The sequence below is a fragment of the Chelonoidis abingdonii genome, chromosome 26, assembly GCF_003597395.2.
Source record: "Chelonoidis abingdonii isolate Lonesome George chromosome 26, CheloAbing_2.0, whole genome shotgun sequence".
Classification (NCBI taxonomy): domain Eukaryota; kingdom Metazoa; phylum Chordata; order Testudines; family Testudinidae; genus Chelonoidis; species Chelonoidis abingdonii.
Genome location: NC_133794.1, coordinates 480,894 through 503,187, shown reverse-complemented (window position 1 = coordinate 503,187; position 22,294 = coordinate 480,894). Strand labels below are relative to the sequence as shown.

The window sequence follows — 22,294 nt, the reverse complement described above, 5'->3', positions numbered from 1 at the left end:
CTGTTGAGGTGTCCTTCCCACCACAGGAATGTTAAATGTCATTATATTATGGTCACTAGTTCCAAGAGGTCCTGTTATAGTTACCTTTTGGACCACATCCTGTGATTTTCTCAGGACTAAATCGAGAATTGCCTCTCCCCTTGTGGGTTCCCATACCACTGCTCCAAGAAGCAGTCATTAAAAGTATAGAGAAATTTTGTCTCTGTATTTTGTCCTGAGGTGACATGTACCCAGTCAATATGGAGATAATTGAAATCCCCCACTATTACTGAGTTCTTAATTTTGATAGCTTCTCTAATCTCTTTTAGAATTTTATTGTCACTATTGCTGTCCTGGTCAGGTGGTCGATAATAGATCCCTACTGTTATATTCTTATTAGAGCATGAAATTTCTATCCATAGAGATTCTATGGAATGTGCAGATTCATTTAAGATTTTTACTTCATTTGATTCTACATTTTCTTTCACATATAGTGACACTCCCCCCCACCCACACGACCTGTTCTGTCCTTCTGATATATTTTGTACCCCGGAATGATTGTGTCCCATTGATTGCTCTCAGTCCACCAGGTTTCTGTGATGCCTATTATATCAATATCCTGCTTTATCACAAGGCACTCTAGTTAGTTCACCCATCTTATTATTTAGACTTCTAGCATTTCTGTATAAGCACTTTAAGAACTTGTCCCTGTTTATTTGTCTGCCCTTTTCTGATGTGTCAGATTCTTTCTTATGTGAATGTTTCTCAGCTGATCTGGCCCATACTTTATCCTCTTCCATCCGCTCCTCCTCACTAGAACCTAGAGAATCTCTATCAATAGACTCTCCTCTAAGAGAAGTCTCTGTCCAATCCACGTGCTCCGCTGCAGCAATCGGCTTTCCCGCATCTCTTAGTTTTAAAAACTGCTCTGCAACCTTTTTAATGTTAAGCACCAGCAGTCTGGATCCACTCTGGTTTAGGTGGAGCCCATCCTTCCTGTATAGGCTCCCCCTATCCCAAAAGTTTCCCTGGTTCCTAATAAATTAACCCCCCTGGCCCCACGTCATCATCTCAGCCATGCATTGAGACTCTGAAGCTCTGCCTGCCTACCTGAGCCTGCGCATAGAACTGGGACCATTTCTAAGAATGCTACCATAGAGGTCCTGGATTTCAGTTTCTTTCCTAGCAGCCTAAATTTGTCCTCCAGGACATCTCTCCTACCCTTCCCTATGTTATTGGTACCTACATGTATCATGACACCAGCTTCTTCCCAGCACTACACATAAGTCTGTCTAGATGGCTCGAGAGATCCGCAACCTTTGCACCAGGCAGGCATGTCACCATGCAGTTCTCCCGGTCATCACAAACCCAGCTATCTATGTTTCCAATGATTGAATCTCCCATTACTAACACCTGCCTTTTCCTAGTGACTGGAGTTCCCTCCCCTGGAGAGGTAACCTCAGTGTGAGAGGCAACCCAACATCATCTGGAAGGAGGGTCTAACTATGGGAAGGTTTCCCTCTGCCCCCGTTGGCTGCTTTCCTTCCCTGAGTCTTTCATCCTCCTCAACAGCACAGGGGCTGTCTGACCGGAAGTGGGCCAAATCTACACTGTCCTGGAAGGCCTTATCAACACAGCTCTCTGCGTCCCTTAGCTCCTCCAGTTCCACCACCCTGTCCTCCAAAGCCTGTACTTGGTCTCTGAGCTCCTTGCAACGAATGCAAAAATATGCCACCCACCCACAGGGCAGGTAATCATACATGCTGCACTTGGTGCAATAAACTGGATAGCCCCCAATCTGTAAAAGGGGAAACTCAGACCCTGATGGTTGGGCTAGACCCAAAGCTGGCACACCTAGTCCAGTGGCGGCTCTAGGCAGCAGCACAGCAAGTGCGTGCCTGGGGCAGCAAGCCACAGGGGGTGGCCTGCTGGTCACTGTGAGGGCGGCAGTCAGGCAGCCTTCGGCGGCATGCCCGTGGGAGGTCCACCGGTCCAGTGGCTTCGGTGGTAATTCAGCGGCGGGTACACCGAAGGCATGGGACTGGCAGATCACCCACAGAAACACCACCGAATCTGTAGGACCAGTGGACCACCCGCAGGTATGCTGCCGAAGGCTGCCTGACTGCTGTGCTTGGGGTGGCAAAAAAACATAGAGCCGCCCCTGACCCAGTCATCCTGGGCCAAGACTGGAAGAGCTTTGTGGGGCTCCTGCAAACAATGGCTGATAGGGCCTCATCTGTGGAGGCCACCCTTGAAGCTGAACAAGAAGCTTTACAAGAAGCTGAACAAGCTCTGGAGGACCCTGACAGGGAGGACCGTCTGCTGACCCCTCAAACCCTGATATCCTGGAAGGAGGGGAACCTGGACCAAAAGAGGCCCCAACATTGGGCACGGACTTCAGTCATGAACAATGGGAAGACCCCTCCTGTAGGCGGGCACACGAACAACTAGTGAGGGTTAATGGGGTCCTGAATCTGCCCCATCAGGCCACCACATACCCCTGTTTTGAGTTGGTGGGGGAATCGCCTGTACTGGATTACCCGTGAGAGCCAGACCAATGAAACTTGGACACAACTGGTGGTTCCTCCCTGCCACCGATAGGCGGTCCTACAGCTGGCTCATGACGTCCCTGCAGTGGGCCACCTGGGCCATGAGAAAACTCTGGCCCGGATCCTGGCCCAATCCTATTGGCCAGGAGTACACAAGGAGGTCTGAGACTTTTGCAACTCTTGCCCAGACTGCCAACGAGCTGCCCCAAAGGGAATACCAAAAGCGCCTCTGGTCCCCTTTCCCAGGGCTGTCCTTAGGATTTATGGTGCCCTAGGCAAGATTATTAAACTAGTGCCCCTGTGCCTGACTTGCTCTTAGCAACACAAACATAAGCTTACAGTATTGGAAAACTTGCCACATGCATGTTATTAAAACCAGTATAACGGAGTTAAGCCACTGTAATGCTGATGGACTAGCACTAAAGAAGTAGCACTATAGAAAACATTCTGATTTGACAGAATGATGCAAATAATATTCATTTTTTTTAATTTGTCAACATTTTATTGGAAATTTCTATGAAGAGGTATTGAAACAAGGATTAGTTTTTTAAATTAAAAGCAATCTTTCTGGCTTTTTTGGCTGCAAAATCAGTAATAATGTCATCGTATGACAAAGACAAAGTGATGTCTTGTTTGATTGCAAGAATAGCAAGACCAGTCAAGTGTTCCTGATTCTCATTGTAGAGCGGAGATAGTTTTTAATGAGCTTTAGTTTGAGAAACTCCGTTCTCCTGATGCTACTGTTACAGGAATTGTCAGTAGAATAAGAGTGGCAATGTACACATTAGGATATATCGGTCAACAAGTTTTGCTGGTATGAATAAACTGTACAATGTCCATCATCGATTTTGCATGTGGCAACAACTCAATTCTTTGTACAGTTCAAGTCCATTTAAATCAAAATGATCACCATGCTTCAGGAGGCTCTCTAGGTCAGGGGTCCCCAACGCGGTGCCGCGGGTGCCATGGTGCTCACAGGAGCCTCTCAGTGCACCCGGCGTACTGGCCAGAGGACGAGCATCTGCCCAAAATGGCCGCTGAAATTCGGCGGCATTTCGGCGCGCCGACACCTCTGGATGACATCACTTGCCACCGACAAGCAGCGTCATCTAGAGGCGTCGCCGCCAAATTTTGGCAGCATTTCGGCAGATGCTCGTCCGCCACCACGGTCCTTCATCTGGTGCCTGCCAGACGAAAAGGTTGGGGACCACGCTGCTCTAGGGTTTTTGCACTTTGTCATTAGTTCTCTTGTTTTTCCTATTTCATTGAATTTAGTCCTGCTCAGCCCACTGCCAGCTGAGTGAATGGAACCCCAGGCCAACAGCAAGGTTGAGTGGCTCAGCCAGGGTCTCAGCCACTGGCCTGCTCAGCTGCTACCAGCCTGGGGTTCCTTGGGGGTCCCCAGGCCAGCAGCAGGTGCTGAGTGGGGCTGGCGGTAATTTTAAATGAAGCTTCTTAAACATTTTAAAAACCTTATTTACTTTACATACAACAATAGTTTAGTTATACATTATAGACTTATAGAAACAGACCTTCTAAAAACGTTGCAATGTATTACTGGCACGTGAACCTTACATCCGAGTGAATAAATGAAAACGTGGCACATCACTTCTGAAAGATTGCCGATCCCTGATTTAGCAGTAACAGGGCTGTAGGAAAGTCAGTCAACATTTTTTGTTTCTCTGATGAAAACTGGCCCACTCCCTTCCCCATACCAAACTTGACATAAATAATTGCCAGCGACTTAATTGTCTGTTTTTGGCTAAGATATTGATTTTTTTTAAATGAAATTGAATTCAGGATTGTTAGCAAGCATTTTTGGCAAACAAATTTGTTAAATGACAATCTAAATGGCAACACAGTACTGCTTTCATGCTTGGCTCACCCCCCAGCCTGCTGATTCAACAGCTGCGGTAGAGGAGGAGATAGGTGGAAAACTGTAGGACCCCAAAATCCACCTCTTGGGGTGCAGAGTGGCAACAGCAGCAGCAAACCCTCAGGTCTGATCACACGCCAATGGGCACAACTGCCAGCCCAACAGACCATGGTGAAGTTAGCACAGCATCTGATCTCAGGGATGGGGCACCCGTGAATCAACAGCAGCTCATCCTGCCCTGTGCAGCTCTGCCCGGATGTGCTCCCCAGCTAGGGTGACCAGATCCAGATGTCCTGATTTTATAATGCCAGTCCCCATACTTGGGGCTTTGTCTTATATAGGCACCAGGAGTCTATATAAGAAAAAGACCCCAAAATTGGGACTGTCCTTATAAAAGTAGGACATCTGCTCACCCTACCCCAACCCCCTGTCCTGATTTTTTGCACATGCTATCTGGCTATCCCCAGCCCAGACCTGTGCGACCATTCCAATTCTGGCTGCCTGCCAAGGAAGTGAGTTACTTTCACTTTCATTCCTCAGTAGGCAGCCAGGGAGGGGGGGAGAGGGGGTACTCCATAGGGGGAGGGAGAAAGGTGGGGGTGCTTCACGGGGCAGGGGGGAGAAGAATGGATGTTATGGGGTTCAACAAAGGATATTGCCAGAGCCGCTGAGGCTGCCTCACCTCACGCTGGGGGAAAGAGTCACACTCACAGGTGAGTTCCTTCCCCCACCCCTTCCCAGAGACCCCAGCAGCCAATCCCCTCCCTCAGACTGTGCTGCATTCGGCTGTCTTTAGGACCCAGCAGCCCTGCTCTTACAGGCTCCACTGCTTTCCATCTGTCCGGGCTCCCAGCAGAGCGGTGCCCCCAGACCTAGTGGTGCCCTAGGCAGCTGCCTGTTCTGCCTATGGCTAAGGACGGCCCTGCCCTTTCCCATTGAGAGGATCGCCATGGACCTCATGGGGCCCCTGTCTAAAAGTGTTGCAGCGTTCCAGTACATCCTTGTGGTCCTGGACTATGCGACCCGGTTCCCCAAAGCCATCCCCCTGCAAAGTATCATGGCCCGGACGATCGCCGGCGAGATCATGAAAATCTTCACCCGGGTTGGCCTCACACGAGAACTCCTGACCAATCAAGGTACCAATTTTGCATCGTAGTTCCTACGCCAAGTCTGCAACTTCTTGGGGATAAAGAAACTATAAACCTCAGTCTACCACCCCTAGATGGATGGGCTAATGGAGCGCTTTAATCATACATTGAAGGACATGTTATGGAGGTTTCCCCCCAAAAGAGATGTGCCTGTGGGACCAGCTGATTCCCCCCCTGTTACTGGCCCTCCGGGAAGTCCCTCAATCTTCAACTAAGTTCTTCCCCTTTGAGGTGCTGTATGGTCAACAGCTGAAGGGGCTACTCAACCTCATGCGGGCGAACTTGCAACAGACCCCTTCCCCATCACACAACCTCCTCCAATATGTCCTGCATCTTCAGGAATGACTGACCTGGGTGGGGGACTTGACAGGAGAAAACTTACAGAAAGCACAGAAAGCCCAAGAGCAAACCTACAATAAGGGGTCCCGTGGAAGCACCAGATGAGAGGGTACTGCTTCTCCTCCCATCAGAGGAGTCAAAGTTGCTTGCCCGGTGGCAGGGGCCTTATGAGGTTATTCATCAGGTCAGGCCGGTCATAGAATCATAGAATATCAGGGTTGGAAAGGAGCTCAGGAGGTCATCTAGTCCAACCCTGTGCTCAAAGCAGGACCAATTCCCAACTAAATCATCCCAGCCAGGGCTTTGTCACCTATGAAGTGTCCCAACTCAATGGAAAGAAGAAAAAGCAAATCTATCATGTCAACCTTTGAAGGCCTTGCGTGAGGGGGAAGGGCTTTTGATCATACCGTATTCCCCTGAGCCTGAATTTGGACCTGAACTACCAGTCCCCACTGACCCCGAAGAGCCGCAATTGGGAGATATCTTGACCAAGGAAGAACTGAAGCAGGCAAAGGGGCTGGTAAAGTCCTTCCCTAAGACATTTACAGCGAGACCCAGACAAACCATCCTGGTGCAGCATAAGATACTAACTGACCCAGGGAAGGTCATACGAGAGACCACCAGGCCATTGCCATGCAGCATGCGGGAAAGTGTCAAAAAGGAGGTGCAGACCATGCTAGAGTTGGGGGTAACTGAGAAGTCACAAAGTGACTGGTGCAGCTCCATCGTCTTGGTCCCAAAACTGGATGGTACGATCTACTTCTGCATCAACTTTAGGAGAGTCAATAACATTTCAAAATTTGATGCCTACCCCATGCTGCAGATTGACGAGCTACTCGACTGCCTGGGAGACACTCAGTACATCAGTACCCTCAACTTTACAAAGGGGTACTGGCAAATCTCCCTAGGTCCGAGCCCTTGGGAGAAGACCACGTTTGCTACCCCCACCAGGTCATATCAATTCACCCAAATGCCTTTCGGCCTTCATGGGGCACCAGTTACCTTCCAGAGGCTGATGGATCGAGTCTTGCAGCCACACCAAGCCTATTCGGTGGCACACCTTGATGATGTAGTGATTTACAGCTGCCGATGGGAGGACCACCTCACCAAGTCGCTGCCTTCCTATGGGCTCTGAAGGATGCCAAGCTGATGGCCAACCCCAAGAAATGTAAAATTGGCTGGCAAGGGACCACCTACTTGGGATATACCTTCAGGCAAGAGCAAGTACAACTTTGGTGGGGAAGGTCCACGAATTAGAGGCCTATGAGGCCCCCACTATGAAGAGACAGGTGCGGCAATTCCTGGGGCTAGCAGGTTACTACTGCCACTTTTTCCCCAGGTTCACCTCAATCGCAGCCTCCCTGACAGAGCTCCTAAGGAAGGAGAGCCCTCGGCACATGTGGTGAACAAAAGAATGCCAGCAGGCCTTCCAAACCCTCAAGGACCGTCTATGCAAGGAGCCAGTACTCTTCAGCCCTGATTTTGACAGGAGTTCTGCTGCAGACCAATGCGACGGAGGTGGGCCTGGGGGAAGTCCTGTTGCAAGAGGTCAATGGGGAAGAACAACCTATAGTATATATCAGCTGTAAACTGTTCCCCCGAGAGCGAAATTATGCAGTGGTCAAGAAGGAAGCACTAGCCATCAAGTGGGCAGTGGACACCTTAAGATATTATCTTGTAGGCAGCCCCTTTGTACTAGTGACTGACCACACACCTCTGAAGTGGTTACAAATGGCAAAAGAGACAAACCCCTGAATTATGCACTGGTATCTAACCCTGCAGCCTTATGCCTTCACGGTTCGACATCGAGCAGGCAAGGACCATGTCAACACAGACTTTTTCTCCCAGCTGGGGGAGGAGGGTGCCATCTTTTGGTTCTGGAGATGGACTTGTGGGAGGGGGGGTTGTTTAGTGAGGCTGAGGGGCCTCCCTCCAAGCGGGAAAGCGAGGGATGCTTACATGCCCCTTGGAGGGCGGAGCCTAGATCACCCTGTCCCCTTTGACGGAAGTACCGGGGCAAGGCCGGAAGAATAAAAGGCTGACCCTGCAGCACAGTTGGCAAAGAGCTGGCAAAGAAGGACGACGTTCGGCATGTTCTCCTGAGGTCCCAAGAGGAACCTGTGCCTGGGCTGTCCCCGATTCCCAGATGCAGACAAGGACTAGCCCAGAGTACCTGCTGTGGTTTACCCCGAAGAGCCAGAAGAGGCCTGGAAGCCACAGGTACCAAACCCTGGGGAGGCAGGAAGGAGCCCAGGGGCAGCCATGGAGCAGCTGGCTGCAGAGCCTGGCATGGCTCAGTCGGCGTGTTGTGCCTGGATCCCTGCCAGGGCCCTGGGCTGGGATGCAGTGGAGTAGGGTGAGCCCACATCCCCCTGCCACCTCACCCCAGGTGGCTGACCTCCTGAATGGTGCAAGAAGGCTCTAACCCAGGACAGGAGTTCCCTTATCACTCACCTGGAGAAACTGTTTGTTTGCTGGCTCCCTGGGCACCGCCCAGGCTAAAGCCAGCCCCATAAAGACTGTTTGCTCATGGGTTGCCTGGGCTCCACCCAGGCCAGAGCCGGCCCTTAAAGAGTGTGTGGTTGTTGTCGGCTTGGGCCCCACCCAGGCCAGAGCCACCACCCCTGATAGACTGTGTTGATAGGCTGACTACTTGAGCTACCCCAGCCCAGGCTAAAGCCTGGTAGTGATGGTTGGTCGCCCAACCCTATTGTGGGCTCCGGCTATCCCGCAAACTCTGGTGCTGACCAGACTGGGCCAACCTGAGTGGCCTTCCTCCGAGCGGGAGAGCGAGGAACATTTACACCAGTACGAGGGCTGGTCAGGAATATGGACTTTTACAGTCTATGACAATTATCCCATTCCCATGCTGCTGAGAGAAGACTAAGCCAAGCATGTGAGGCTAACAAAAAGGGTGGGAACGGTCACCCACAGCCAGGCTAAACAGGCCTCCATGCCTAACTCCATTCCCGAGCCTCCTATTAGGACATAGTCTGTGCCCCCTGATACCACGGACCTGGGGACCCAGCCAGAGGTAGTGGAACCAGACTCCAAACTAGAGTCTATAGCAGCAGTTTCAGATCCAGTTCCTGGGAGCCAGCTAGAACCAGACCAAGGATCAAAACTGGATGAGCAGTCAGCACCAGAGCCCGTGCAAGAAAACCCATTGGAGTCAGGGGAACAAGCACCAAAGGGCTGCACAGAGCTTGCACCTGTAGCATCAGCTAAACTGACGCAAGAAGCTCAACTGGAGCCTGGAATACAACCTGGTGCACCAGCAGAGAGTGGTTCACAGTCAATGGAAACACCCCCATCACCTGCATTGCTTCCAGTGGGATGAAGCCCAAGTCCACAACCCAGCAAGGAACTAATGTCTCCAGCATCAACTCATTGCTTCTCAGCTCTTTATAGGTCCAGGTTTGTTGTTGAAGGAGAACTCTTATACAAGGACACCCTTTCTGGTGGGCACAAGGAGGACTGGCATCCTCAGAGACAGTTCGTAGTTCCCACTAAGTATAGGGAAAAACTCTTGAGCCCACAATCACCCTAGTGGCCACGTTGGGGTGAATAGGACCAAAGACCATTTGTGAAAGTTATTCCCCTGGGAGAGAATGGGCACGGTCATTTCTACCTATATCCGGTCTTGTGGGGGGAGTGATCTCCCATGAGTGTGTAAACAACAGCATAGGGACTGTCTGATTCCCTGTTGCCCTGTGAGGGCACCCAGCACACTGCAGGGGTTACAGAAGATAATAAATAATAAAGGGCCCCTCCCCTTAGTGGGATCAGTTACTGACTCCAGTGAGGTGAGCTTGGCCCAAAGACTCTGTTTCCAGAGACCGGAGATAAGGGTATTAAAGAGGAAGATGCTGTGGCTGGATGTCTGTTGGTTTTGCTTTTAATCTTCCTTAAGCTGTCAGGGTGAGAATCCCAGAGCTTGTCTTCTGAGCGGCCATGGGACGCCGAGGCTTCGCATTCCCTCCAAGTAAGTAGAACCAAGTGAGTGATGACAGAGCCATGATATATGGGAGAGTGTGGCAGGCAAGCCGCTATCCTCTGAATAGCTGGGAGTAGCCAGCTGGCAACTTACTGGAGATGCCAGGGAGGGGAAGTTAGAAGAGTTCTGTCCTCAGGTACTTTGGAAGTTCCCTGGCCTATCCAGGGCCGCCCAGAGGATTCAGGGGGCCTGGGGCAAAGCAATCTGGGGGGCCCTTTCCATTAAAAAAAAGTTGCAATACTATAGAATAGTATAGTCTTGTGGGGCCCCTGTGGGGCCCAGGGCCTAAGGCAAATTGCCCCACTTGCCCCCCCTAGCCCCAGGCAGCCATGGGCCTATCAGGGGACATCTACACAGCTGCAGTAGTAAAAATTTATGTTTGTATTTGTATAATTTAAAATAAAAAATAGAGAATAATAATGTAGCAGGCATTAAATGTACTGGTGCGTGATTTGACCATATCCTGCCAGCCACCCTTTCTGAAAGCAGAAAGGAATGGCCTAATGGGCCATCGGTAAAGATGCATCAGCCAAAATCTGTGTCTGAAGCTGATTTCAAGGCTGTGACAGACTTTTAGGGTCACCACGTTGTTGTAGATTTAGCATTTTAAAATAAGTAAAGGATGCAATAATTGTTTTCTCCTGCATTGCAATTTGATATTCTGTTCCAATGCTCTATGTAAATCAATCCTGTTTTGTGTGTAAATAAGAAATGTGTGTTAAAAATAAGCGTAAAGGCCATCAGCGCACCAGTTGTTCTAGGAAAGAACCAAGGACAAATGTAAGGGCACCAGGACATTTCAACAAGCCCCTATTAAATGTCAGAGGAGGGGGAATTAATGACTCTAAAAATAAGACATGCACCTAGCAATAAAGACAGAGTAGCTGTGATCAAAAGCAGCATAAAATAATTCCCTAAAAATTAATAAAAAAAATGAAAAATACATAAAACCCAATTTAAAAAAACAAGCACTTGTCAAAGAACAATGAATTATAGCATAAGGGTGCAAAATTCATTGGTCCCAGTGAAAGAAATATCACTATATAAACAGGGTGCCTTGCCATGAAACATTGGATTCATCCTGCCAAGACTTCCCCAGAGCATTGTGTCGCGACCAACAGAACTTGGCTCCTCTCTACCTGTGATCAACCTGGCTGGGCATTAGATTGATCCGGACTCTAAACTTGTAAAACATCGACTGGCAGGAGCGTGTGTGTGTAATTAAATGCATATGCTAATTGTTGTATTTCCAATTAACGCGGCATATTGCCTTTTCCCCTGAAAAAGATCCCGTGTGCTTCTTATAAGCATAACATTTTTGGTGGAGAATTGTGAAAAGAAGACATCCACCGTAATTGTTAAAATACTGCTAAAAGGTATACCATACGTATAAAGTGATCAATCATTCAGGTGTGCACACCCCCACTCGTAGAGATACTGGGCAATAGGGCAGGAATTAGAGTCCTCGCTGCTCCTACCCATCTGTCAGGGAAAAATTGCATAGGCGAACATACCCTCAGTCGTAGCAGGATCAAGCCCAAAAGGTAGGGGGATTAGCATTCCCCCCTCCTGCTCTGTCAGTCAGGGTTTTGAGTGACTGTAGACTTTTTGTGTCATGTATGTCCCAGCACAAGCATGGGCACGAAAAAGTTATAAGGGTAAAAAAAATTCATAAAAAAAAGTTAGAGTGAAGAGTCCCCTAAAAACAATGCTAAAACACCCCCCAAAATTACCATTCGTACAAAAAACTACTCTAAATTTTTTTTGCAAAAGTTTGGGCACAGTCCATGAACTAAACAAGCATTAGCCTAGGGATTGACAATCTTTGGCATGCCACTCTGCAGGGTAAGCCCTCTGGTGGGCTGGGCTGGTTTGTTTACCTGCTGTGTCTGCAGGTTTGGCTGATCGCAGCTCCCACTGGCCATGGTTTGCCGCTCCAGGGCAATGGGGGCTGAGGGATGTGCTGGTCACTGTTTCTCGCAGCCCCCAGTGGCCTGGAGTGGCGAACCGTGGCCAGTGGGAGCTGCGATTGGCTGAACCTGCGGACACGGCCAGTAAATAAACTGGCCCGTCCCGCCAGAGGACTGACCCTGGTGTGCCACATGCCAAAGGTTGCCGATCCCTGCATTAGCCAATGTCCATACTACAGCTTACATACAAAAATTAAAAAGCCCATCAGTGCCTCCTTATCAAAATTAGTAATAAAACAACAATTATTTTCTAAAATACTGCCAGTAAAGCAACAGCAAAAAAAGGCAAAATCAGGCCCAAACAAGCAAGCAGGCAACAAAACAAGTTGGGAGCCCTAAAGGGCATAGTGGCAAACGTAAAAAAAAGCAGTAAGTAAGCACAGGCATGGAGAGTTCAGATTCCTGGGCCAATACCTGAAATGGGAATATCTGGGCTAATAAAAGTGTCATTTAAAAAAATAAGCAAGTAATTAAAAAAAGTAAAATAAAAAGTTAACTCTGCAAAAGCTGGAGAGAATTAAGCAGTTAAACATTGTAAAAATATATTTTTTTAAGGGTTATAAAAAAAAATTTCTGGGTTTCTTTGCAGCCATTCTGAAGGAAAAATGGGCCCTTTTCCAAAAAAAGTCTGTACATAATCCACACACAAAAAAACCAATCTAAGTTAAATAATTTGACTATGAACAATTCAGTCAAATTTGCTAAAAAAAGGGATTTCTATTAAAACTTAACTGCCCCCAAATATATTAAAACAAAGTACTCCATGTACAGCTGCGTAAAAATATTAAAGCAATATAAATATGCAATATAAAAATATTTGTGTGTGTGTAAAATATATTATGTAAATACAGTAACTCCTCACTTAAAGTCGTCTCGGTTAATGTTGTTTCTTGCTGATCAATTAGAGAACACGCTTGTTTAAATTTGCGCAATGCTTCCTTCTAGCATTGTTTAGCAGTCGCCTGATGTTCCACTGCTTGCAGAAAGAGCAACCTGTTGAAACTAGCTTGTGGGAGGTTGGAACCAGGGTGGACCGGCAGCCCCCACATCAGCTCCCCGCTCCCCTAAGTTCCCTGTGCAGCAGCCACCCAGCAGGCTATCAATTGCCGGGCAATTCATCTGTCCCTTCCCCCTCTGCCATGTGCTGCTCCCGGAAGCCTCCTGCTTGCTGTGCAGAGGTGGGGGGGAGGGGAAGGGGTGCTACTGTCACTGTGTCTCCCACCCCCTGCTCCTGCCTCTCCTGCTTCTGTACCTTATCTCCACAGAGCGGGCCGGGGGGGACATGACAGGCCTCAGGACAGAGGGAGCTTGCCAGCAGCAGCAGCAGTCTCAACTTGCTGATCTACTTAAAAAGGCAGAGTACTTAGATTTGGGTCAGCTTACTTAAAGGGGAAATGCATGTCTCTCTCACACACCTGGTGTGTGTCTGTCTTAGGATGACCAGATGTCCCAATTTTACAGGGACAGTCTCGATTTCGGGGGCTTTTTCTTATATAGGCACCTATTACTCCCCACCCCCTGTTCCAATTTTTCATGCTTGCCGTCTGGTCAGCTTACTCTCTCTCTCTGCCATGCTGTCTCCCCTCCCTCCATTCGTGCTGCTTTGTAGAGTGAGTCTACATTAACAACAATGTGTTAACCCTTGAGGGCTCAGCCAACTGCTAGTTCATCATTTAGCAGTAAGGCATTCCCTGGGAAATATCCCACCCTCTTCCATCCTCTGACTTCACCTCTACCAAGCTTCATGATCATTAAATTGTTTGTTTAAAACTTATTCTCTCTCTCTCTCTGTATATATATATATGTGTGTGTGTGTATATATATATATAGAGAGAGAGAGAGTCAGTCTTGTCTGGTGAAGTTTTTTTTCCTGGAACCTCATCCCCTCATTTACATTAATTCTGATGGGGAAACTGGATTTGCTTAACATTGTTTCGCTTAGAATAGCATTTTTCAGGAACATAACTACAGCATTAAGGGACAAGTTACTGTATGTAAGGTTTTAAAGACCTAAATCAATACTCCTACTTTGTAAAACTCTTGTTTTGTAAGTTTAAAATAAATTGGGTTTGTTTTATTTCTAAATAATACCACTAAAATCAATTTGAATCTTTCATTCAAAACTACAAAAGTAACCCATACTTTTTGCCAAACACAAATAACTAGTGTTGTTTGGTTTTGGTATTTAGCATTTAACCCTTAAGGAACAGTACCTCAATGCTTTATAAAGTTCAATATCTTTTTAAAGACCAAAGTTGTGGCTGCAGCAAGGCAGTCAATCCCTCCAAAATAAAATAAAAATCTAAATTTGTTTTTTGGTAACAAAATAACAAATAAAAGCTATTATAATTTTTTTTTAAAAAAAAATAGTATACCCTTCTGCAGCAACAACAGGGTAAGGTACACAAAACAAAAAAAGCAACATTAAAAACACTGAGTCTTAAGGTGGCTCTTTGTAATCAAACTCTCACTTTAATAAAAGTACATAAAAACTCATTAAGCGCAAAAAAAACCCAAACAACAACAAAAAAAAGTTACGCTTAAGTAAAATTTAATATGGCTAATATAATGTTAAAAAAGTTAAACTATAAAAAATGTGCATTTTGCCCAGAACATGTACAGGGTATATTATAAAAAAAAAAAGTAAAAAAAAACCCCTGCAAACAAAGCATACTACTTAATTAAAATACTATTAAGCCCCAAAGGTTGTGTTTTCTTTTTCAAATCGCTGTGTATTATAAAAGCAAAAGTTAAAAATAAAAAGTAATCAAAACTCTAGTGGAAGTTGACTGTGTCCCTTTTAAAACAGAGTCTCTAAACTCTGCTAATGACTTTAAATCCAAAAGCAAGCCAAACACCATCCATGTTAATGCAACAAAAATCCCTCCCAAAAACTCCAAATTATAACCCAACAAAAACCCTAAAAATTCAAACCTAAAAATAAAAAGCTAACAAATCAACCCTAAATATAATTAAAAATACTTTGTGCGTGTATGCAATGCTTAAATCTAAAAACAAGTAAAAAAAAATCTGCTTATGTGTATAACACCCCTACCTTTTAGTTAACAAACACCCCCCAGATATAATTAAATTAAAAAGCCTATTCAAAAATTTCAAAAAAACCCCAAAACATTACGTACACTGGCCTCTAAAAGAAAACAGTCTAAATAAAAAGCATAGTACACCTCTACCCAGATATAATGTGACCCAATATAACACGAATTCAGATATAACGCGGTAAAGCAGCACTTTTAAGTTGTGGTTTGGACCAGCTGAGGCCCATCCCCCTCCCTACATTCAGAGCCTGACCTCCTGTCCAAGCCACAACTTAGACGCTCTGTGTACGCAGCTACTTTTAGCACAGTCGCATGATCCTGAGTCTGTCGAGCTGGGTTCTGAGCCTTGCTGCTGCTGCTGCGCGGTGTAGATGGACATTCTGTTACCTGTTGAGCTTCATAGGTGGACAGAGAGCAGATGCAGCACCAACTGTTGCCTAAAGAGATTAGCAAGATACATGGTCTCCTGCAAACTTACTGTGCATCTTGCCCCTCTCTAGGGCGTGTGTTTGCTTCCTTGCTTAGCATTAGGCTTGCTGACCCATGAGGAACAGATGCAAAAAGTTTATATCTGACAGAATCCAAAATTACAAGGGCCCTGTATGGTGATTGTGTCAATTTTGGTAATGATTTATAATTCCTGTGCATGCTTCAGTTTCCCTTTGGCCTTTGCATTTCTGTGCATTGAGCGTAAAGGGATGTGATGTGGTATTTGACTCAGCAGTCTGGTTGGAGACCAGAGTTATTAACAAACTAAGCAAAGAAAATCTACACATGTGAATGGAGGGTCTGGAATAGACAATGGAAACCCCAGTGTCCAGGACATTCACTCCTAGTGACCAACATCTGAGAGGAAATAGATTTCCCGGCCCGTTGCAGGGCAGCAAACCAAACACCCTGAGTGGGAGAACAAAGGGGAAAGGTGACAGGTGGCTGGGTTTAGAGCTGAGCTTTCAAAGACACAGGAAACACACCTGGAACTAAAGGAACAGAGCTGGCGAGAGAGACACAAGATTGTTTGTTCCTACAGCAGCCTGGCTCATGCAAGCCCTGGCATTGGTCAGCACAGACCATGTCTTAACCTGTGCCTCTCTATGCTAAAGTAAGGACTGTCAGATTCTGGAGGCCAGGTATTATAAGGGTACGTCCAGATTACCCGCCCTATCGGCGGGTAGCGATTGATTTATCGGGGATCGATATATTGCGTCTTGTCTAGATGCAATATATCGATCCCCAAACGTGCTGCCCGTCGACCCTGAAACTCCACCAGAGTGAGCGGCGGTAGCAGAGTCGACGGGGTAGCTGCGGCCATCAATCCTGTGTCATGAGGACAGGAGGTAAGTCAGAATAAGAAACATTGACTTCAGCTACGATATTCCCATAGCTGAAGTTGTGTATCTTACACTGACACTCCTTCCCCCCCAGTGTAGACCAGGCCAAATACATTCTTACCTTGTTTTGAAAAGGCTGCCTGGCATTACTGCAATACTCACTGAGCGCGTTGTTCCCTGAAGGAGTAAAGAACAAACCTCCCACTGGAGTCTGGTTCTGCTGGACTTACTACAGGGAGCCATGGAAAATGATAGGGGATGCTGGCACCCAAAGGCCTAGTTTTGAAAGCCACGGGTCTGCCCCTGTGAAACTGTGTAGCTCCTTGGGGCCCAGCACACTACAGGGATCTCTCCAAAGGGACTGGTGACAGGCTGCAGCATAGATCAGACCCTGTGAATCCATTACATCCTGCCCCAGGGTACTGAGAAGCCACTCAGACTCCAGCCTCCCAGCTGCCTACCACCAGCAAGCACCCAGAGGACAAACACAATTGGTAAGTTCTCCGGTTAGTGAAACATAATGCCTATTGTAAGGTTTCTGTGCCCATAATAAGTGAGTCCCATATAGAGTGTCTGCAATGAAGCTGGTATTGGCTTGGCAGCTCTCAGCAGCATTATGCGGACTCTAATGTGGGGGTTCAGTGCATCCAGTCACTAGGAGTAGTGGAATGTCCAAAGGGGTGAGGACAACTCAGGTTCAAAACAGGCCTTGATGGGAAAACCCAGAATTTTGAGAAAAAGAAAGATTGGGTGTCAGGGATAATTCCTCCTTCTCTGTGTTCGTTTATTCATTCACTCACTCTGTCACTCCTCCGGGTGTTCTAGTTTTCATCTGCTCACACTCTGTCCCATGGTGGACAAGAACCTCTTTCTGCTGCCATGTCCCACTGAGAGGTCTTTTAATAGTGTCACTAAGCCATACTGAAAAGCCAGAGGTGGGCCCAGAAAGCGGTAGCTGAAGACTTCATATATTGAACTGCAGTACCTGGAGGTCTGTCAGAGGAGTGAGGGAGAATGAAGTAGCAGTAACTCTGGGTCAATCTTTTTGGCAGCTTTCCCCTTAAGAAGCTGTTAGCATTACAGAATTGGAAATGAAAATTGAGATCATGATCAATTTAAAGTAGAAACTAGAAGCACTGGGAAATCCTACAAATGGAGCTAAAACCTGAGAGACATTGAAGACCAGCAGACAGGGTCGGCCCTAGACCAAATGGTGCACCCTCCCCCCATCCATTTGTTAAATATTTAAATACCTTATTTTTTTATTGCATTTGTATCCCATTTCATGACTTTGATGCATGATTTATCCCTGTCTCATAAGACTAACTGGTGATACTAGGGTTCCCAGGCATCAAGTTTTTGACCAGAATGCCCAGTCGAAAAGGGACCCTGGCGGCTCTGCAAAGCCATTAAAAGTCTGGTTGGTGGTGCAGTGGGGCTAAGACAGGCTCCCTGTCTGCCCTGGCTCTGCTCAGCTCCCTGGCAGCAGCTGGCACATCCGTCCCCTAGGTGCAGCGGCAATTAGCAAAGCTCCGAGTTCTGCTGCCTCTCCCAGTGCCAGCTCCACAGCCCCCGTTGGCCTGGCACCATGGCCAATGTGAGCTTTGGTGCTGATGGCTGCAGGCATGGGCAGCGCACACCGTGCAGAGTCACCTGACTCTGCCTAGGGGCCAGACATGCCTTAGCCCTGCTGCACCACTGACTGGGAACAGCCTGAGGTAAGCGTCACCCGGCAAGAGCCCCACCCTGAACCCCCTTCCCCGTCCAGAGCCCCTCCTGCACCTTGAACCTCTGGAGCCCCCACCTCCAGCTAGAGCCTTCACTCCCTCCTGCTCCCAACTCCCCTGCCCCAGCCCAGTGAAAGTGATTGAGTGTGGGGAGAATGAGCAATGGAGGGAGGAGGGCTAGAATGAGTGGGGGCAGGGGCAGGGGCAGGGCCAGTCTCTTCGGTTTTCTGCAATTAGAAAGGTGCCAACCCTAGGTGATTCCTTGCTCCTTATATGGTTGCAAGGGCATAGCTGACAACATTCTTAGAGGCTGGAGGAAAATGTAGTTCTCAGAAAATCTGGAAGGTGCCATGAGATCCTATAAAGGTCCAGAACATTCTAGGCAGCTAGTGAAAAATGAATCCACATATGGATTCTCCCTTCTGTACCATCACTTCCACTGACTTCAGCGGGCTTTGGAACAGACTGCAACTGTCATCTCAATATCCATCCAGGAACCAACATGATGCACATGGCAGAAAAGTTTGTCCCAGAATGATCCTTTACTGTCGTAGACCTGATCTCTCTCTCCTAACCTGACCCTTCAATTGCCAGCCTGGCTGTGCTGTGTCTAATTTAAGGTCCGATACAGCATACCCTTATTCATGCAAATTGTCCTTATTTTGGCAGATGGTCCCATGATGCAAGTTAGGGTTTCTCAGCTCCTTGGGCCATGAGACTGTTACTCTCTCATCAAGCAGAGGGTCGCCAAGATAACCTGGAAACCCTACAGTGGCATGTGCTCAGCTGTATGGTAGCAGCAATCTGTGCAGAATCCCACAGGAATTCCCCATACAGGAGGCTCACTGGACCCTTCTAGTAGATTTAGTGCTGTCCTACCTGGTGTCTTTGAGAGTGGACACATCTTCATTAAGGGGGAAAGTTTGTCTCTCAGGATCCAGAGGATTACAAGAAAAAGTGATAAATTTATCTGTGGAAACAGCATGAAAGATTCCTTGTAAAACATGCCAGCCAAGGCCAGTCTCTCTGGCTGCAGAACAGTGACTGCTTGTCAAGGTGGGCCATATTGCATTCTCTGCCAGATCTTTGTCCCAGGCCATGCAGGGAACTGTTGGCATAAAATCATAGAATATCAGGGTTGGAAGGGACCTCAGGAAGTCATCTAGTCCAACCCCCTGCTCAAAGCAGGACCAATTCCCAGCTAAATCATCCCAGCCAGAGCTTTGTCAAGCCTGACGTTAAAAACCTCTAAGGAAGGAGATTCCACCACCTCCCTAGGTGACCCATTCCAGTGCTTCACCACCCTCCTAGTGAAAAAGTTTTTCCTAATATCCAACCTAGACCTCGCCCACTGCAACTTGAGACCATTACTCCTTGTTCTGTCATCAGGTACCACTGAGAACAGTCTAGATCCATTGTCTTTGGAGCCTCCTTTCAGATAGTTGACAGCAGCTATCAAATCCCCCCTCATTCTTCTCTTCTGCAGACTAGAGGTGAAGAAAGAGCCAGCCAGGTGCAGCTAGCAGGGGAATTTCAGAGAGCACAGCTGCAGAGCCTACACTTGGAGGTAGAGGGACTTGGCGAGTTGTTTGGTGGGGGTTTGTTTATTTCCATGTAGCTGGAGTTTGGGGCCCCTGGACAAGTCAGGTGAGAGAAGTCTGCTCATGTCTCTATGTGGGGGGGGGGGGGGGGCGGCAGAACAAGAACCAACATCTAGAAGCTGAAGCCAGAAAATGAAACTGGAAATAAGACACCACAGCCAGAGCGATTAACCAGTGGAACAAACTCCCAAGGGAAGCAGTGGATTCTCCATTGTTACCATATTTTTCCGTTACTTTGGGGTACGCTCATTTATTAGGGTTACTCTTTTTTGGGGGGAGGTAATTTTATCAATGTGCTGCTTGTGTCTCTTGTGTGTTCATATGGAGCTCTACTTCTCCCTTCTGCAAGTCCCCTCCCAGGAGCTATCCTGGTTCCCCAGGGCTGGGTTCTTCCAGATGAACGAACACACACACACAGCGCAAGTCTGAGTAGGCCAGATCAATCAGTACTCTCAAGCTGAAACTTTATATGCCCCTGGACTCAATAGGCTGGTCCAAGCAACACTTCCAAGCTGCCACCCTTATATGCCACAGGTACCGCACCGGAATAGAGTAAGGCTGAGCAGGCTGGGTCAAAAAGCCCTTCCAGACTGCCATCCTTATATGCCCCTGGACTCAGCAGTCTGGGTCGAGCAGCACTTCCAAGCTGCCATCCTCATATGTCATAGGTTCAGCATGTGTCCCTATCCCCACTTTCATGTTACAATTGTACTGGTAGTAACCCACTTGATGAGCAAACCCCACAGTATTTTTGGGCTCTACAGGGATCTTTAGCTTAGGTAAGAGAAGTGTTGCTGCAGAGTAAATGGGGAAGCTAAGAACACAAAAGATTAAAGGAGAGAGAGAGAGAGAGACGCAACCAGCTGAACCATAAAAGTTATTTATTGAATCATAGTGATAACCACACAAGGAGGGCTAAACAAAACATAAGTTACATTGTTAATGATTACAAAGAGTCAGATATAGAAAACTAGACCTGATCAAACAGGTCAGGGTTAAAAAGTTATACATGAGGTAGAAAAGAAAAGAGAGAGAGCGCGCTGGGGTCTCACCACTCCATGAAGCTTGAACTGGTCGGAGTTCCCAGGTGATGGTGGTAGCTAGGGTCCTGAGTGCTGGAGACAGGCAGAGCCCCCAGCATGATCAGTCAGGAGAAGATGAAGTCCCAGTGGAAATGATGCAAAGTTTGGATCCATGCATCAGAACACTTACTTGGGCATAGGTAGGGGTTTTTTTGGAAGGGAAACAACAATGGTTCAAGGGAGAACACTAGATTTGCTTATGGGTAAACTGATGACTCAAGGGTTTTTCTTTAGGCTAGACAATAGGAACTGATCATTCCTGGCTATGGGTGGGTGGTGTTCCTTCAAGGGAGCTCACAATGCAATTAGGCAGCTTCAGTATTTTGGATATCAATCAAGGATTCATTCGTCTGATAACTGCTGAGCTGGGTGTCGGCAGGCATAGGTTCATTAACATCTGGAGCAGAGATCCCCCATGATGCAGTGCATCCTTGCTTCTCTGGTCCCAGAGTTCAGTGCAGTTCTTGCCTTGGAATCTCTCTCCATTCTGTGTGCTAATGGAGATGCCTCCCTGTCCCATCTTTGATACAGAAGAGGCAAGGGGACTTGCCTTAATCCTGTCACCCTTGTCAGGAGGGGTTTAGGTGCGTCTCCCACTGCCTTTTATTGCTTTCTGTAAATCTTTCTTCTGATCGGTTTTGGTTCAAGCAGAGGCTGGGTGTGTGTGGTGGTGGTGTCCTTCTTGAGTCAGACAGGCTGGATACTGTGCCCTGGTTCCCCAAGAACACGGGGCTGACGGGTATCACCAGCCCATGCCGTCTTCAAATCCAGATCGACTGCCCTTCTAGAAGGCACCAGGCAATTTAGACAAGCACAAGTTATTGGGCTCTATACACGGGGCCTGTTCTATACAGAAGGTCAGACCAGATGATCTAATGGTTCCATCTGGCCTTAAACTGTATGAGACACTGAATGGCCAGTGAGACTGTGGCAGAATTGGGTATCAGACTCAGGAGTCCTGGTTAACCATTGGACCAGGCTACTTCTCCCCCTCTGAGGCCAGAGTAACATTCTATCTTGGAAACATTAAGCTGCAGGAAGCCAAGGCAAAGACATAACTTCTCAGTGAAGACAAGCAGAGGAGTTGGCCAGGGAGGAGCTTTCCCTGGTGCTGGAGGATTCAGGAGCAGTATCAGGACTTGTCTACGCTGCAAGTAACTGTTTTGCAAGCGAGGTGGAGAATCTATGGTGCAATATCCCTTTTGGGCACTGCAGTAGCATGCTGAACTGCAGCAGCGCTCACAGGGGATTTTACTGAGCCACAAGCTGGCACGCTGGAGATTCACAGCCTGGCTTGCAGTGCAGTATCTTGCCATGGAGACAAACTCTCAGTTAGGTCGTATCAGCCCGAAAGTGGGAGTTGAGGGGAAATGTTATTCTGGCTCCCCGCAGGGAGATGCTCACCTCCAGCCTGGGGTTTAGCTGGGCTAAGAATTCCCTTCCCTGTTCATTCTCTGGGCCCACTTCATACCACAGAGGCCCTCTGCTGAGCCATCTCCCCTCTGAGCCCCCACCTCTGTGAGACAACCAGAAATGAAGGTGTCTGCACAGTCCCATGGCCGACAGCCTGAGAACCGTTGGCTCAGTCAGCAACGTCCACACTAGTTCTGGAGCTAGAGACGAGGGTCCTGACCTGGGG

General features: G+C 47.7%; 1 protein-coding gene across 1 annotated transcript in view; it reads right to left on the bottom strand.

Moving 5' to 3' along the window:
* The window catches only part of LOC142045986 (adhesion G protein-coupled receptor E3-like), a 197,033-nt gene that overhangs the window by 66,767 nt on the left and 107,972 nt on the right, over positions 1-22,294 (bottom strand). Inside the window, 1 exon segment of the mRNA XM_075061223.1 lies at positions 11,004-11,011. Coding sequence (XP_074917324.1) covers positions 11,004-11,011 — 8 coding nt within the window.